Here is a 19,060-nt window from a genome sequence, read left to right on the forward strand (position 1 = left end):
ATTTAAGACACTTATCTGTGAGTTATCATCAATGTGTGTCTGTGTACAGAACTGAGATGACCCCATTATGAAGAACACATGCACCATTTTGGCAAATCCTTCTAAAATAATTGGGAAAATCATTGTAAATAATTTATAACTAACAGTTAAATGCTGAGACACACAATCTTTGTTCTAAATCACTTACAGTATTTATCTGACCCACGTCTGAAAAGGTAAAACAACAGCTAAAATTGGTCAAAACATCTTTTTTTAATGTATTTCATTGCTGTCTAAATTTCAACATTGTGTGGTTAGCATATGTGAAGATTTTTTGGGGTGCTTGCGTGGGTTTCCTCCCTCAGTTGATGTATTGGGGATCTGATATATGACCACGTGAATCAGTGTGTGAAGGTGAATGAATACATGTGTCACATGTTATTCACAGATTAGAACAATCTTATTTTCTAAATTTCGGGCTTAGACATTACATCAGCAGCCATTACTAATCTGTATATTAATCTGGGTTCTATTCCCTGATTCCCTGAGTTTTGTTGTGATATGTGCCATATTGATACATTCATTTAAACAGAAGCTCATTCCTCACTTTAACTTGAAAACAGTTAAAGCGTCAGTAAGTAAATGCTAATAGCAGCTACCACTAGCTAAGATGAATGAAGCAAACTAATATTTTGCACTTTATTGAGTTTAGTTTATATGTAAGTAAGTAATGTTTATTTGTAAGTAAGTAAGTAATGTTTATCAGCCTCCGAGAGGGGGTATAAGGACATAACAATAGCAATATGGTAAATTAAATGTGTAAATTACATTGTGGTGTTGTGGATGTTGTCATATGCACAAAGAGTTGTTATACTGAGCAATAAATGTCTATATTAGGAATTCCCTGCACAAAGCTAAAATAAGTATTACAAAAACAAAATAAGGTACTGAATAAAAGTAAAATAAGCATCCAAACAACTGTGCATTCGAACAAATCATATTACAAATTAAGTATATGTGCAAATCTGCGATGATCAAGTCTAAATAATAGGAATAGTACCAATAGTCCAGTGATGATGATTTATTGGTTCGGGTCCCTGATGTTGCAGTTGAAGTACAGCTCTGGAGATAATTAAGAAACCACTGCAAATTGATCTGACATCACCATCACCACATGTATGACAGCCATGTAGCGATGGCGGTGTCAGAAGAATTTCCAGTGGTTTCTTCATGTTTTGCAGAGCTGTAGGTGTGAATGGAGCCTATTAAAAGCTGCAGGCAGCAGGTGTGATATTGTCGCTGTTAAAAATACCTACTGAGGTCAGAGTTGGTGACGTCACTGCTCACCTAGTGTTCTATATACGTTTCAATTCAGAAACTAAAAGTTTGATCTTTGAGCCCAAAAAAATACAATGTTATTGAAACAGGTGCATGGCCTTAGTGTACAATGTTGTAGTTTATAATTAGGGAATCACGTAAGAAAGAGACATTCAGGGTAATTTATGTTCTGCATGTCAACAAGCCACTAATCAGTTACTAATTAATACACTGATCTTGATCATGACTCACAAGCTTTAGCAGCAAGATCATTAAATAAAAATAAACCCATGAGGATTAACCAAGGTATACATTTACACACATTAGTAAAAAATCTCTGTCACATCGCACAAACACACCTTCTTGTGTATAAATGTAGAGGGGATTTGGTGTGTGTGTGTGTGTGTGTGTGTGTGTGTGTGTGTGGGCGTGCGTTCATGCATGGGTGCGTGGGTGCGTGTGTCTCATCAATGTCTCCTTTGTACTCACTGTCATGTGCCGCAGGATCGTCACTGTGATACAATCCTCCAAGTCCCTGAGCGGAGAAAAAGAAACCACTTTTAAGCAACGCGCGTGCACAAAAGGGCATGCGCGTAAACCTGCACACAAACACATGCAACGACGCACGCACACAGGCACACGCTCACAACAGAGATCATTATCCTTCTGTCCAGCTGTCAACTCAGCCTCTCCCCTGACCTTTGCCCAAAACTTGTTAAGCCTCACACACACACACACACACACACAGAATTGATTCATTCCCAAATCTTCCATAGACAAACGGACACAAACCAAGACACGTTTTCTCACCTTAAGATGTTTTCCACCTGTTCTGTGTTCAAATCCTCCAGCACTGTTTCATTAATCAGCAGCACCTGGTCTCCAGGGTAAAGTATCCCATCTGCAGGACTACCTGCACGTCACACACACACACACACACACACACACACACAATTCAGTTTTTTTCATTTACTCAACTTTTAATTTACCTCAATTTAGGACTGTGGTTGCATTTACATAGACCACTTTGCTTATTAGGCCTATTTAAAAGATAATGTGACATTGTTCTGTTAGATTCTTGTCGTTTATTTGTTTTGTCCAATAAAAGGAGCTCAAAAATATGTTTTTGTGTTATGTAAATGTAATAGTTATGGAATAAGACGGGCAGTTAACTGGTTAGAAGAATGATAAAATAATTGTGTACTGCAACCCTAACACACGCACGCACGCACACACACGTCAACCAATACAAGCTGTGAGCACTTTTGTGAAAAAGAATACAAAGTGAGGCATACACACTGATATAGGCTCTGACACACACGCACACACAAACGCACAACATGGCTGACTCACTCACTCTCGCCTCTTCAGCTCCTCTCAGTGTTGTCTAGTTTTTTTCCGTTAATTTGTCTTCAGGCAAGTGTGCACAGTTTAGTTTAGCAACAGCAGTTCCATCTTCGTCCAGCACGACACACGCACACGCAAACTGGATGAATGTGTGCCCACACGTCACACACACTGCCTGGCAGGGCCTTGTCTGCCCATAATTTGTGCCTTTTTTTCTGTAAGCATTCACAAACATGTCCGCGTTCTCATCTCTGGAGGTTTCATGGCTGCTCAGCCAGGATCCTGATCACTGTGTTGGTTTCGTCACCATATCAAAGCCAAATAATAATTTGTCGCCTTTGGAGAAAATGTGGACTTGGGAAACGGCATACATTCTTTAAAAAGACATGAGAAGACATTCACTGGTAGCAATGTGGAAAGCAACGGCAAAAATTACTCGTAGTAAATGAAATGAAGTATTGATTTTAACCAAAACGTCAATTATAAAAGAAACTCAAATCAAAAATATTGTAAATACTGATAGTTACAGACGAGAAAACAAGGTAATTGGTTTGAAACCTGACACCGTCTGATCACGCTTTTGGAGAATGAACCCAAACTTTGTCAGTCTGAAAGCACCATGTACTGTAAATATTTTGTAATGCACACCACACTCAGCCACTGGGTGAAGGGTATTTCTAAATTGTGCCTCACGCACGTTGTTGGACGCTTGTGCTCATTGAATACAGACGCTTGTCACCAGTGTCGAAGATGCTCACGACGCGCGTCGAGGGGAGGGGCTTCTCTGTTGCCGGTGGTGTTCATAGAATGGATGATGTTGTGGCGATCAGTTACGTTTATAATTCACCCAGTGACTGTGAAGTGGTGGGGAACATTGTTGTGTGGAGAAAGCTGTGTTTCTGGTCAGATGTATTTTGGTGTGACTCAGTGTGTGCACTGTGATGTCAGAGGACTATAGAGAAGTGTGGGTGAATGGAGAATAAAGTTGGAGTTCCTTGTTGAACACGCCACCTCCGACTCCCGTTCATCGGCTCTACATTATCCAGAGAGTGGCCTGGTTTTATTTGCGCCTCGGCGCCGTTTCTGGATTCACCAGAGCTGCACTCTGACGAGTCGCTTTCAGCGCTACTTCCGTGTTTCCCGTGCCCAGTTTGACAACCTGCTGACCCGCATCGGCGCTCACATCTCCTACCAGGACCCCAACTACAGGCGGTCTATTCCAGCAGAAGAGCCTGTCCATCTGTCTCCATTGGGGAACGCTCCTGATTGGTCAACGCGCCGTGATATGCCCCAAAAGTTCAACAGCGTTGGAGGTGCCGGACACACGCTAAAATCGTCCGCCGCGCAAAAAGCTTCAAAACGCGACGCACAGGAGGCGCAAGACGCACAGCGGGACCTCTGACGCTCCCTAGATGCACGTCCACCATGTATTGTAAATGTAAACCTGCCGCTTTCGACGCTTTCGACGTATTTGGTGTGAACACACCATAAGGCAGCTATGTCCCAGGGACCACGTGCAACCCTTGGTCTAATTTTGAAAAAAAAAAAAATTTAAATATCGTGATTTGATCTTGATCTTTCATGGTCTAAGGTATATTTGAGTAAAGTTTTGTCAAAATCCATTTAGTGCTTTTCACATAGTCCTGCTAAGAGACAAACACATATTGACACGGTGATCTCCTTTGGTAATTACAGCAAAATACACAAAACAAGTACCAAAATAAACAAAAATAGCACAAGACGACAACAAAAACCCAAATTGAGAACACACACAAAGCAACATGAATACAGACAAAATCCGTTGTTCTTTATTAATTCTCAGATTAGTCATTAATCTAAATGCTAACATGAATGTTGATAATGAAGTGAGGTGTTAAACCATCAGGTAATGAACCAGCTGCAGGATAAACTCCATATATGGTTACCAACCAGTCAAGTTTCCTAGACAAATATGTGGCAGTGATGGATTCATGCACCAACTTTCACGGTGATTGTGATAAGAGATTTTTTTTTTTTTCTGACCAAGATTGGCAGTTCACAGTCGGAACATGACGGGGGATAAACATTTCCTGGTAAACTGCTGGTCCATTCCCTCGTGTCTTTTCTTGTTGGATTTCTTTTTCTCTGAATTAGACTGTGTTGTCTGTTATCTCACCTACTCTCTCTCTCTCTCTCTCTCTCTCTGGCAGCAGATAACAATCACAGAGCTGGTGGCAGGGTGTGACTATCCTTAGAGTGTTTATCAGCTTATACTACAGGGCAGCGGGGGAAAATCATGGATCAGCTTCCCTCGCTTTCTCTCTCTCTCACTGCCCTGTGTGACTCTGAGTCCTCCCATCCGTTACCTAAATGAAAAGTGATTGATTTCATGCAGGGTGAGCAGGTGGTTCTGTTGTGCCTTTTCTGGCACCATGCCCTCCAGTCTGAATGCCAGGGGACAGATTGTGTGTGCGTGTGTGTGTGTGTGTGTGTGTGTGTGGTGTACAAAGAAGCATAAATTAGTTTTGCTGCTGCATATTGTTATGCAAAGCTGGCAGCCCGTTGAAGACTACAGACCATAATAAACACCTCCTTCACCACACGCTTCTTCTCACCAACCTGGAGCAACGTCCCTGACCAGCAGGGGAGCGTTTGTGGTGAGAGCAAAGCCATGTCCAGTGCTCCTGTCCAGGACTGGGTCTCTGGTGATCTGCAGGGAGAGCTTGGCCTGGAAGTTCTGATTGGACAGACTGTTAGAGCGCTGTGACCTCCCATCGCCTAGCAACCGCTCTCTGTGGAGATCAAACAGGGTGACATGAGTTTAGAACAAATCATTCAGAGGTGAAACATCCATCCACCCATCCACCCATTCATCCATCCATCCATCCATCCATCCACCAGGGGTGGACTGGACCCAAAATTCAGCCCTGGCATTTTGTATCCAAACCAGCCCACGACATTATCAGTGACACCATGTAGAAGCTGTTATTAAGTCAGTGATGCTCAACATGTGACTCTTTATGTCTTAATTGTATTTGGCAATTGAAAATTGACACAAAAAAAAAAAAAAACTTTTTTCCTTATAACTGGGCCACAAATTGAGATACAGTGCTCAGACTGGTACCTTTGAACAACATTTCCTTTCAGTGTGACCTTGACCAAAAAAAATAAATACTTTTCCCCTATAACGACATATATGACACATACTGTATGTCATCTCATAGGGACAATGTCAAGGACGTGCAGTTGACCTTTTAAAGGTCATGGTCAAGGTTGCGTCAAGTGTCAAAAACCAACATTTTCCATATCTCTATGAATATTTATCCTACATGTTCGATGCGTACATTTATGAAAAGTTCATCTCAAGCGGAGTATTTTATGACCTACCAGTGAAAAGATCAGTAGGGTTCAAAGTTCATGACGTCAGCAAAAAAAAAACTTTTTTCCTTATAACCTGGCTACAAATTGAGATACAGTGCTCAGACTGGTACATTTGAACAACATTTCCTTTCAGTGTGTGACCTTGACCTTTGCTCAAGGTCATATTTAAGGTCAAGGTCAGTCTTCTGTTTTTCCTGCAATTATATAACTTGTCAACAAATCCAGATACAGGTTGTCATTTTTGCCAGATTTCAATTGCCAAATTTTAAAATTACCTTGTTTTATTTATTATTCCCCCAGAAAACCTTAAAAGGGGGAAACTTTAACCCCTTTTACCTTTTTCCTTTGGCCATTTTGCAACTTCCTTTGTCCCATTTTTGCCCCTTTTCAAAAAGTTCTGACACTTTTTTCAGACTTTAACTTCCTTTTGCCAATAATTATCTCTTTTTCCTTATTTTTTATCTAATTTTGCAAGTCCTTTTTGACACTTTCATCCAATTTTTGTACTTTCTTTAATTTTTTTGGGCCACCTTTCATGATGAGCTAAATTTTGCCCAATAAATACCACTTTTTTCCCTTACATTTTGCCTCTTTTTGTTCCACATTTTTTTTTTCACTATTGTTTGCCACATTTTGCTCATTTAAGTTATCCTTTGCCATTACATACTACCTGGTTCCTCTTCATTTGCCCATTTTTTGGTCATTCTAGACTGCTTTGGCTGATTTTAGTCATTTTTCACTCTTTTATTTCCAAGTTTTTGCCAATTTTGGACCATTTTTGGACACGTTATTATGTCTATCCCCACTCGCTTGTCAATAAAAAAAACAGGTAGCGGACTGGACCGGCCCACTTCGGGTCATGCCCGGTATGCCGTGGCCAGTCCACCCCTGCCATCAACCCATCCATCCATCCACCCAACCTACAAAACAGACACAATACTGTAACATCTTCGCTGTTTAGACAAATCCAGATTCTCTTTTTCAAGAAGTAACAGTGAAAAATCAAAGCAGTGAGTTAATACGCAGGGAAAAGAAGCTCTCTGTGGGTCTCTCCTGTGGGAAAGTCAAGTCTTTGTAAAGAGATCTTCAAACATTTCTTTCAAGGTGATAGACTCTAATTGTGTTATTCTGAATCACTCTTCAGTGCTCTTTACTTCTTTTTTGCTCGTGCCTTTTCTCTATTTTGCATCTTTAGATCGCTCTGTTAAACTGTCGTTATTCCATTATTATTACCTCCGACAAGGAGGTCAGATTTTCACAGACAATTATTTGTTTATTTGTCTGTTAGTAGGATTACGTCAAAAGTACTCAACAAATTTTGATACAATTTTAACTAAACAATGATTCCATACATTTTAGCCTGGATCAGTTTGAAAAAATGTAAAAATCCCTATTTCTAATCCTTTGCAAAATTTAAAAAAATTATATCTTGGTTTGTAATTGACTAATCTTTATGAAATTTGACTCAGTTATGTCGGGTTGGTTCCTCAATTACCCCATTGAGTTTCTTCGGGATCAGATCATCGCATTTCATTGCGATTTTGGGAAAAAACGGGGGTGTTTGGACCTATTATTAGTCATTATTAGTAGGGATAGAAATTTCTGGTCCTGGTACCATGATCAGGATCATTGATTCAGATAACTGCCAATATCTGGCAAAGAGCAGATTTTTTGTTTTTTGAGCCAGTTTGTTGGAAAGTTTTCAATAAATTAGACAATAATTAGACAATTCAGTAACAGCACTCAGCCCGCTTGCTCCTTTACAGGGTCGCGGGGGTCTACTGGTGCCTTTCTCTAGCTGTCATTGGTCGCTAGGCGAGGATACACCCTAGACAGGACGCCAGTCCATCACAGTAATTAGTACTCAATTGATTCTGTCTAGGTTGAAGTCTTACTGAGGAGACGTGTGTGTGTGTGTGTGTGTGTGTGTGTGTGTGTGTGTGTGTGTGTATATATATATATACACACACACACACAAGTATATATTCATATATATATATATATATATATATATATATATATATATATATATATATATATATATATATATATATATATGTATATATATATTCCTTATTTTGGAGTCTTTTGGTCATCAACATTTAAGGACCATAATGTTAGTTTAAGGATACTGTGTAATACAAAACACCTATTACTTGTACGCTTTATTTATTTAGAATAGTGAATAAACTGTCTATTTGTGTATTATTTTGACATGTTTTAATTTGTTAACTACACCAGCTTAAACAAATCCTAGAAATACACAGCCCCAGCATGTAGTGCATTTAAATCTAACAATGACATTGTCTCCCTGAGGTGCGATATCCTGGTCAGTCAGTCACCACATTTCTCAGGAATGAGTCAGAGAGAATTTACTGGGTTTTCTCTGCAAAGTCTGCCTCAACCGAGACTGAGAAACCAGTTAGTGAACAACGAGGGCTCTAGGAAGCATATTTGTGGCTCACTCATGGGGTGTGTTTGTGTGCGAGAATCAGGACAGTCATGGTTTAAAAATATGCACTCAGCTATGTCATGTGTTTCAGTATGTGGGTGTGGAAAGCAGATGGAGTGAGTGACTGCTTGTATGTGTCATTATAGGATTAGGAAATGAACAATATTATTAGCTGTCAGCAGAGATCCTTGAAGTCCTGCCAGGAACTTGAAAGTTTGTTGAACAAAAATGTTCACACTAAAACTTTCTCTACAGCCTATGTATTTTGTAATAATATATATAATTTTGCACTTGTGTCTACTGGAAAAAAAACTATTTGACAGCAGGGTGTCTAAACTTGATCCTGAAAGACTGCAGTGGAACTGGTTTTAAATGTTTCCTTCCTTCTATACATCATAATCTGACAAAACTCCCATTACACAACTCTGAAAAAAACCTGTGAAAATGCATCTCATTACAATCTCAAATGTGCAGGACCGCAGCCCTTCAGGACCAAGGACGGACCCCCGGCTTCACTGCTTAAAGAACTTCTCTGGAGTTCTCTCCTTCGTGTACCTGCTGAGTGATTCTCGAGTGCGTCGTATTATTGTTCCCACCACCTGCTGCACTCGGCTGGCCCCCCGAGCTGGAGACCTGCTCCGACATCGCTCCTTCTCCTCCATTTATCTGAAAAGACATGAAAAACACAAAGATAATCTGTGAGTCGGTAAAATAAATAATTAGCTATTTGAAGTTTTTTGGCATCTTTTTTGGTTTGGGATATTAGTACCACAATTGTGGCGTGAGCTGAATTTGCATTTGGGAAATTGGGCATCGGGGTAAGTTGTGACGTTTGTGCCTGGCAACGCCAGTCGCCATATTTGTTTGGGGATAAATAAACGTTAACAACGTATTGACTCCCGTTGTGACAGAAAAGGTTTCCCCATGCCAAAGAGCTCTTGTGTGTTTGGCTGTTCATCCAATGTAAAAAAATAATACAGATATCATTTTTTATATCATCCCAAAAGAAAAAAAAACAAAGAAAACTCTAGCTTTCGTTCATAGTACGGATGGGTTAAAACTGGTCTCCAAAAACATCCAATTACTACGTCTGCTCTCTACATTTCATTACCGGTAGGTTGAACAGTTAAGAACTGAAATGAGGATTGAGTTTTTTAGGGGCATCTCAGTGGCTTTAGTTTTCCTTCTAGATGCCAGTATGCTGTTTTTATATCCGTTGTAGCTCCGTTATTGATTGATGGCGTGTGAGGATTTTACTGCAGGGTTTTTACCATGCGGGTTACCAAAAAGGTTCATTTATTATGTAAATGTAAAGATCTGGGTAGGTGTAATTGGGCCAATGTTTTGGATTGTTGCGTTCAAGTGTTGGCTGGGACTTTGTATGGACACTCAGGTATCTCTCTAGCACTGATATCTTAGCCTTATGTCGTCCCCTGGCCTCTTCTGCTAGTGTTTCTTGATAGTTATATGCCATACCGGGATATAAATCACTCCTGTATTGAAATAAATACGTTTTTGTAATCAGACAAACAGGAGGCGGACGAATGGTTTTCCATCATTTCAAGATGGCGCCTGTTTATTTACTACCGCTAACGTTATCTGTGACATAAGCCCCACTTCCTGAATTGACTTTGTTTGTTTCTTATGATGCAGAGCGTGTTGGCAGCTTTGAATACAGCTCATAATCAGACACTGTATGTCTGAGCAGTGAAAATGAGTCTGGACTATGAGGTGAAGTCAGCAGCAGCAGCAGCAGCAGCAGTAGCAGCCACAGATGTAGAAATGACCTGCTTCTTTTCTCACAAAAAAAAAAAAAAACTCACGCACATCATGAACGATCATCAGTAGAAATCATGAAGAGTTCAACATTAAAGGGCTTGCAGCTGTGTGTTTTCTGCTTAACTGGCCCTTTAAAAAGAGAGGAGGAGGAGGAGGGGACGTAATGAGCGATGGAGGGTTTAGTTGAGCTGCAGGGAGTTAAAGTGGTCAGCAATGAATCCACACAAAATCTCAAGACTTTTTTTCAACGGTGTTGGGTTATGTTGAGTCACTGGGTCACACTCACCACTGTGGAGATGGTTGAGTTGAAGGTGCAGTGAACGATTACCGGTAATTTATCGCTTTTCTTAACCAGTTAGTTATTCGTATAAGAGAAATCGCTCACTTTCTTATTTACTTTTTCTTATTCCATGAAATTTACACCCATCCATCCATTTTCTGTTCCTGTTTTCAGGGTCGCGAGGTGTCAAATTTACAGGACACAAAAAAATCGTTCTGAGCTCCTTTTATTGCAGAAAACAAATAAACAACCATAATCTAACAAAATAATTACCTTTAGTCGGTATTATTTAAATAATAGCAATATGGCCTAAATAAATACAACCACAGTCCTAAATTGAGGTAAATCAAAAGCATTTTCCCCAGGTTCAGTAAATGAAAAAAAAATGAAATTAGTTTTACTTGAACAATGAAATTCAACATAGATACTTAAGTTTGCAGCTGAGTATGTAGCTAATACTAGTTCACAACTCTTGTCCCTGGTTGGGCCTTTCTACACTACAGTGAAATACAGTCACAACAATAAACTACCCACCCACACAATACAAAGATTATAAAACATTCTGACATCATTGACACAACAACTTAAATTTAAATTTTTTTAGGCCGTGATAATGGGGCGATGATGTAGCCCCTGCACGTTTTAACATCTGTTGGGTCTTGTTCCAACCACAAAATAATTTATTTTATTTATTCAGTTCATTTCCGACATGGTTGCAATCACAGAAATTCATTTTGACATTCAGAGCAGAATCACGTTTTTTTTTTTTGTCCTTTTTCATGCCGGAAAGGGCGACGGAAAAAAGCATTATGCTTATCCAGATCCGTCCCCTGATTTGAACACAGATAATTTTACATCAAACCTCGTTTCTTCCCTTGTCAAACATTCTCATCTTCTTCATAAATTTCATCATTAACGTTTTTTTTTGTTTTTTTTGTCCTTTTTTATGTGATGTGTTCTCGTCTGCAGTCATTGTTCCTGCTGTTACTCCTCTTCACTGTCCTTTTTCTCCGTATCTCCTCGAGCTTTCTTTTCCAGTCGTTCATTAACAAATGAACGACTAACAAATACAGCTTCCTTTATACACTAAGCCAAACAACAGAACATTATTTTTAAGTAGTCATTGCCATCAGTTTTTAAGTGCTTTATCATGATTTATGCTAACTTATCTAAGTTTTTGTTTTCATGTAAAAAAAATAATATATATATATATTTTTATCATTTTTCAAAATATTTATTAAAAAGTTTTGAAATGTTTGAAATTGCAGCTGGGTCACGGAATCAAATACAGCTGAACCGTCCCTGGTTAAAGGCACTCGTCACTGAGCTGAACCACGTTTTATGGTTGCTTTTATTTTATATGCAATAAATCCACAAACTTACAGTAAGTGCATTCAATCAATTTGTATTTTCTTTATAAAGCATTTTTCATCGAAAACAATGTCGCTCAAAGTGCTTTACAGGGTTGTTTTTGACACTTATTTAAACACAAACACACATTATTCACAAGTGAAATCTTTCTCATTTAAATCATAAGCTGCCAGCAGGAACGCCAGAAGGACTGAGACTTTTGCAGCAGCGAGAAGTGAAGTAATCCAGAACTGATCGATAGGGTTAACAATGATAAATGCCTCCTTGGATCAGAGCAACACTTCCTATAAGGACACTGAGTGAAAAGCTTCATTTAATCAGGCTTCTAAATCATAATGTAAACACGTGCAAGCCAAGAATTTTGTTGAAACCTTAGAGGAAGCTTAATAGTTCACTAGCAGTCTGCCACACTTGTTTTGGAATGAATAAATAAATGATGAATCATGTGAGTTATGTGCAAACAATTAACACCGCATTCATCAGCAGAGGATGTAAAAACTGTGCCGCTGCATAATAAGATACAGTATGTTCAAGGGGTGGGAACCTCTGGGTACCTCACGATACGATACGCGATACAAATCTCACGATAACGATTATCTCACAATGTGACGATACTGCGATTATCGATACATTGCTCAGAAATCAATCTACGATAATCTATGACATTACAAAAAAGAAAAAAGTGAAAAAATACAATTTTTATTTTATATCTCTGAAAGACAATAAATTGAAAAGGTGTCCTATGAACAGTGACACTATTTTAGTGCAACATTTTTGTAAATAAGTGTCAACATGCCAATGTAAACAAATAAATAATCTCCAATAGTGCTTTATGTAAACAAAAAAATAGGGTCTTTTTTACTAGTGACACCATTATAGTGCAATATTCCAGTCAACAATATATTGGTTCCTTCAAGAAACAGTGACAAAATTTCTGTGAAGACCTATCTGCACTTTTTTTTTTAAAATTAAAAAATTTAATTAAAAAAAAATCAATGCTTTGCGCGAGCATATCGATAATCGATCGTGCAAAAAATATTGCGATATATCGCCGTATCGTGATATCGTCACACTCCTAGTATGTTCAGAGGATATATTTCGAGTATTGTTCAAACGGTAACACTTCACTTGAAGTTTTATACATAAAGGCTGACATTACGTTGTCATTATTATGACATGACACCTGTTATTAGCATGAATAAGGTGTCATAAAGGCTGTTAAGGCTAACCCCTTACTCTAACCCTACCTAAGCCCACTAGATCCCTCCACCGAACCCGAAAAATGCCAATATAGCTCCAAAGGTGTCATAATTTACTTATAATACATTTAATGACAGGCTTCATAACACCTTATTCATGACAGCGTAGTGTCAGCCTTATGTATAAAACTTCAAGCAAAGTGTTAATGGCCAAGTTCCCAAAAGTGTGAGAGTTTATTTTTATTTGCATTAAAAACACTAGTGCAGTGCCCGTAGGAAGTATGTCTTGCTCTAGGAAAGTGGGAGGTTAAGTAGCTTTTTCATGGATGGTTTACATGGGAGCTTTAATTCCTTTTTAATTCAGAAAAAAAAGGTAAATCCTCTTTAAACTGACCTTGTAAACACTCAATTTCTAAAGCAAATTTTATTTCTGAATTACACACACACACACACACACACACACACACACACACACACTAATGCACTGTTTTATTATTATTATTATTATTATTATTATTATTATTATTATTCACCTTAGTTACAAATGTTGCTCCCTGGGATATTTCTCAGTAATACCAAATTAAATTGTGTGGTGTACACTACTGTGTGTGCGTGCGTGCGTGTGTGTGTGTGTGTGTGTGTGTGTGTGTGTGTGTGTGTGTGTGTGTGTGTGTGCGCATGCGTGCATGCGTGTGTGTGTGCGTGTGTTCCTCAAATATCTCTGCGAATCAGGTACAGATTGACCTGAGACTTTCAACATGGCTGCTGCTTGGTTAAAGGGTGTGCAACGTTGGATTTGTTAGGACTGTAATGATACCGTTAATGAATAATAATTATGTAATATTAAATGCACCTGTGCAGAACAGCTCAATGTTGACAGGTAGCCATAGAACCTCAGGATGAATTGAAAGCTGCGTAAACTGGAAAGGGGATTAAATTAAGGGATATTTCTCATTAATCTTGTCAATATTCAGCTCTTGTCACTAATCTGACTTTCAGTTGTAAATGAACAGTAAATAATCTTTGGCATTTTGAAGTTTTAGAGAAACAGGAAAGTGAATGCAGATAGTGAGTACTGACTAACTGTTCTCAGTAATAGTAAACCAGGAAACCAGGGAGCGTGCGGGGTCTTCCTTTTAAGAGGATTAGAGGCCTTCATTCTGCAGGGACCCGCTCCGGTCAGGGTGTCACTTTAGCACCTCCCACTTATCCGGATTTGAACAGATAGACACAGATCAGAGGGACTAGGTAGTCGACAGATGCAAATGACTAACCAGAAGTGAATCTCCTCACATTAGATTAGAAACTCCTGGCACAGCCTTAAACCATAATGCCAGAACACATTTGATCCCCTAAATGCTTAACGCATTAAATGTGCAGGAATAAGTGTGCACAACGTGCACGCATGCCTCGAGGTGCTGAGTCAAATGAGGATTTTCTGCTGTCATCCTCCTTTCTCTTTTTTTGTCTTTAGCGTTCTCCTCTCTCTCCGTCTAACCTTCACTGACCTTGTTGAGTCAGGTATTGGACTCCAATGACAGTCCCTGTGGACAGCAGAGCACGCATTGGCTAAACACTTCAGCATGAGCTTTACTGTGTCTTCACACACAGCACAGAGAGCTAAGCAGGTGCAAGGACACGTACACACTCAGTATGTGAGTATATACTACAAAGAGATGTGTGATACAGAGTGTGTTTGTTGTTATATTGAGAAAAAAGGCAGGAAATTGGTACGTTGCTGAATAAAGCACAGATTTCAGGGATTCATATCCGGCCCAGGTTTGTTAGGCATCCAGCCAGGGGTGGACTGGCCATCTGGCAAACCCGGCATCGTCACGGTGGGCTGTCAACCCAAAGTCGACCAGTTCGGTTTGCTAAATTTTTTTTTTAAACGAGCGAGTGTAGGCAGACATAGTAACAGGTGGTCAAAAATTGTCCAAAAGTGGCAAAAACATGGCAAGAAAAGAGTGTAAAAATGGGCTAAAGCAGTCAAGAGTCGACAAAAAAATGGGTAAATAAAGAGGAACCAGGTGTCATGTAATGGCAAAGGGTAGCTTTAATTGTCAAAATGTGCCAAACAATTGTGAAAAAGGGCAAAAATATAGAACAAAAAGAGGCAAAATGTAAGAATAAAAAAACAAGTGGTATTTATTAGGCAAAAGTTATCTTATTTTGATGAAAAGTGGCTTAAAAAATTAAAGAAAGGACAAAATTTGGATTAAAGTATTAAAAAGAACTTGCAAAAATGGACAAAGAATAGGAAAAGGGGATATTCATTGGCAAAGGGTAGCTAAAGTCTGGAAAAAGGGGCAAAGACAAAGACAAAGGAAAGTAAATAGGTAAAAGGGGGTTAAAAAAGTTTCCTCCTTTTAAGATTTTCTGCGGGAAAAATAATTAAAATTAAGACATAATGAGCCACATGTTGAGTATCCCTGACTTAATAACAACTTCTACATGTGTCGACTGATAATGTAGTAAGCTGGTCTGGACAGACAATGCCAGGGCTCCATTTTTCCCCAGTCTAGCCCTGCATGCAGCTCAGCGTGAAAGCATGACTCACCGTGACGTAGCTTGTCTCTTCAGGACTTCAGAACACACATGCTCCCTCGTCCTCTGAGACAGCCAGTCTGAAGCCCCTCCAGGATTGGCTACAATGAGGTGAGAAAGAGAGACGGGAGTCCTTGTGATCATCAGGGCCAATCCCAATTCGGTGCAGCCAACTGTGCAGGGCAGAACAACACAAATCAGGGAGAGCTGTCCAACTCCAAACCCATTAATCCTGAGTGCTGTCCACACAATCTGTGTTTATGACTAGAAACAAAGTGCAAAATGGTGATTGGATTGAGATGTGTTAATTTAATGCGTCTGGTATGACTTTTAAAATAGAGCGTAAAGGGAGCTACTCTCCAATTCTTAATATATTCAGCGTGAACATGCGAGTGTGTCAGGCGAAAGCAGATGTGAGCCCAAAGCAGCGGTCGTGCTGTGGTCGTGGGTTTTTTCCAAGAGGCTCCTCCTCTGCTTCCAGAGGCTCTATCACACACACACACACACACACACACTCCTCCTCAGCCTGAAAAGCACATGGCGATGTGGAGACACGGCACACACATCTCTGTCTGCTTGTCTGTATTAAAATTTCATACAGCCCAGTTCAGCTAACAGTTCTTACTGGGAGTTCACTAAAATCCCACGACTGCTGATAGGTTGGAGAAAGATACACTGGGAGACAACCAATAGGAAATGAGGACATGCCTTTCATGAAATTGTTATAACCGAGGCCCCAATTCTGGTAAATAAATACACACTTGGTGAACGCTTTGTGCTTTAAACTCACGCACACACTGAATAAACATTAATGATCTCGTCTCATTCTCAGGGGCATTCGATGGAGAAGAGTTAAAGAAGTAAAGCATATTCCCGTCTGTGCAGCTCTATCATCAGAGCTTTGACCCATGTGTCCCACTGCAAACATCAACATAAGACCTGACCTGCACTCTGCAGGGCACATGAATAATGCATAGAGCTAATGCAGCTATAGCTCCATCTGTAAAACCTCTCCTTCTGCAACGTTTGTCGGCGCAGGCAAAGAGACAGAGGAGAGCAACAGAAGGAGGGAGCGAAGGACACGGGAAAGATGCATGGGGGGAGGAAAGAGGGGCCGTAAAAGGGGAAGGAATAGAGAGAGAAAAGAGAGAAAGGACAGGATATTGAAGGGGCGAAGAAATGGGGAGAATTTTAAAGAGGGTTGAGAGGGCAGCGACAAAGAAGTGAGAGAGTAAAGCCGCAGGAGGAGAAAGGAAAGAACAAAAGTCTAAACACTGTGAGAAGTGACTTTGGAGAAAATGTAGAGGCAGAGTTTTTTTCACGTGTTAGATTTCTACACAGAATAACAATAACAATGAGCAGTGTTTGCAGTGGCGACTGCATAAAACCGTCTCCATGAAGTACATTTCTCTTTCCTCCTGCTTGCCTTTAATAATGAGGCTGAAACCATGTTTAATGATGTGACCCAGTTTCAAACCTGACACAGTCCCAAAAGCTGAGGATGCACTTTTTCTCCAATTGTTGTCTTTAACATTCTCCCTTCACTCACCGTGTCTCAGCCTCACACAAAGAATCTATACCATACACCGGGGCTTCTCAACCTCGTGGTCGGGACCCCATTTAGGGTCGCAAGACACTAGGAGGGGGTCACCAGATGCCTCCAAGAAACTTTCCATATTTTAACCTATTTTCATCACTTTTTCTTGCTTATTTTTGCTTATTTAAATGCATTTTTACAACATTACTACCATTTCTGCCACTTCTCCATCAAAGTGCAGAAAAGGCATTTTTCTTTTTTCCACTTTCAAGACATTTTCAGCACTTGTAATCCCTTTCCACCACTTTTCCCACCTAATGTTGCAAACTATGTCACTTTTACCCTCTTTTCACCATATTTCATGCCTATTTTTTTTTGCCAATTTAACCATATTAACAATTTGTCACGCCCATTATTTTCCAGTTTAAACTCATTATTCCTACTAACACCACTTTTTTCTGTCCGTTTCTAGTCACTCTAATTTGCAACTTTTAACCAATTTCTGTGGTTTTTAAAATCACATTTCACCACCTTTTCCACCATTTTTGGTCACTTTTAACCCATTTCATTTCTGATTAAAAGATGACTTTGGCACAAATAATAATAAACTTCCCTCTGTGTTCAACTACCTTCAGGTGCAGTGGGGGTTCCCGATCTCCGGGCACCTTTATTTTGGGGGTCGCGGGTTGAAAAGGTTGAGAACCACTGCTATACACAATACAATAATGAAGCATGTCTTCACCATTTCCATGAGACAGAAAACCTTCCTTTCCTCACTCTCTTATTGCTCATTTTCCTACACAATGTCTCTCCGTGTGTGTGTGTGCTCAAACAGTCAGTTATACAACTCTGGGATCATGAGCTGTTCATAGGAGGTGCTGTCCTTAGGAAGTGCAGACCAGAGGTGCAATGAACAAGCAGTTCAACTGAAGCCAGCGGAGAGGAAAACCACCTTCACGTCCAATTAGCTCCGCTGGGACGAAGCAGGTCACACCAACCCAGACGAGAGCTGGATGAGCTTCACCAGGCCATGAATTGTGTCAGATCATATCAAAATATTTCATAGATCATATTTATCATATTCATGACTGGGAAGACTTTTATTATCTGTATTAAATTGTTGAACTGCACATAGCTCCACACGCACCAAAAACACACACACACACACACACACACACACACACAAACACACACACTTAAAAATCTGACCCACAAGTCGTTCCCACAGACGTTACCAATGCTTTTATTTGAAAAAAGACTCTGTGGTCCTTAATTGACATCGCGCTGACAATCCATCCACAAACACACACACACACACACACACACACACAGACAAACAAAGACACACCGGATACAGCTGAACCACATAAGGCAGCAGCAGGGATTGGTTCATTGACTAAGTATTTCTTTTTGGAACGCAGTCATCTACAATAAATTTGGAAACGGAAATGAGGGAACATCCAGTCCTACAGCAGGAGCATGATATGTTGGTCCGTGTGTGTACTGTATGTATGTGTGTTACTGAAGAAAAAGGCGATTAAGGTCCACGTGGCGTCATATTTCATCACACAATATTGTGCTTCTGCAGAAATGAAAATAACTGCTCCAAAAGCACAAACAGGTTTGTTATTCAATGATTCTTTGTGTAGTTTTAATAATGACAATGGATTTAATTTATTAGGCCCTTTTTATTTTCTGAGCAGGAACTCAACATTCACAGAGAAGTCATACCAGTGAGGTAAGCAATCAAACCCCCAACCTCTTAATCAGAAGACAATGTCTCTACCATCTGGGAACAGTGTTTGGTCTTCATCTCAGCTCTTATTGGACGTCTGCCTGTCACTGTCAATATGGACAAGCACATTCACACACTAATTTACCCCTAAAGGCAA

General features: G+C 39.8%; 1 protein-coding gene across 3 annotated transcripts in view; it reads right to left on the bottom strand.

The window, feature by feature from the left end:
- frmpd1b (FERM and PDZ domain containing 1b) overlaps positions 1 to 19,060 on the bottom strand; it is a 43,298-nt gene that overhangs the window by 14,770 nt on the left and 9,468 nt on the right. For 2 of the 3 annotated variants that reach the window (XM_028459443.1, XM_028459441.1), the window contains exons 2-6: positions 15,645 to 15,804; positions 9,011 to 9,121; positions 5,242 to 5,414; positions 2,107 to 2,209; positions 1,786 to 1,831 (exon numbers count right to left, since the gene is read on the bottom strand). In XM_028459443.1, coding sequence (XP_028315244.1) covers positions 1,786 to 1,831; positions 2,107 to 2,209; positions 5,242 to 5,414; positions 9,011 to 9,117 — 429 coding nt within the window. In that variant the 5' untranslated portion in view covers positions 9,118 to 9,121; positions 15,645 to 15,804. Of the gene's footprint in view, positions 1 to 1,785; positions 1,832 to 2,106; positions 2,210 to 5,241; positions 5,415 to 9,010; positions 9,122 to 15,644; positions 16,738 to 19,060 lie in introns of those variants that run through there. The other variant, XM_028459442.1, reaches the window with a different exon arrangement.

The sequence above is a fragment of the Gouania willdenowi genome, chromosome 10 (genome assembly GCF_900634775.1).
Source record: "Gouania willdenowi chromosome 10, fGouWil2.1, whole genome shotgun sequence".
Classification (NCBI taxonomy): Eukaryota; Metazoa; Chordata; class Actinopteri; order Blenniiformes; family Gobiesocidae; genus Gouania; species Gouania willdenowi.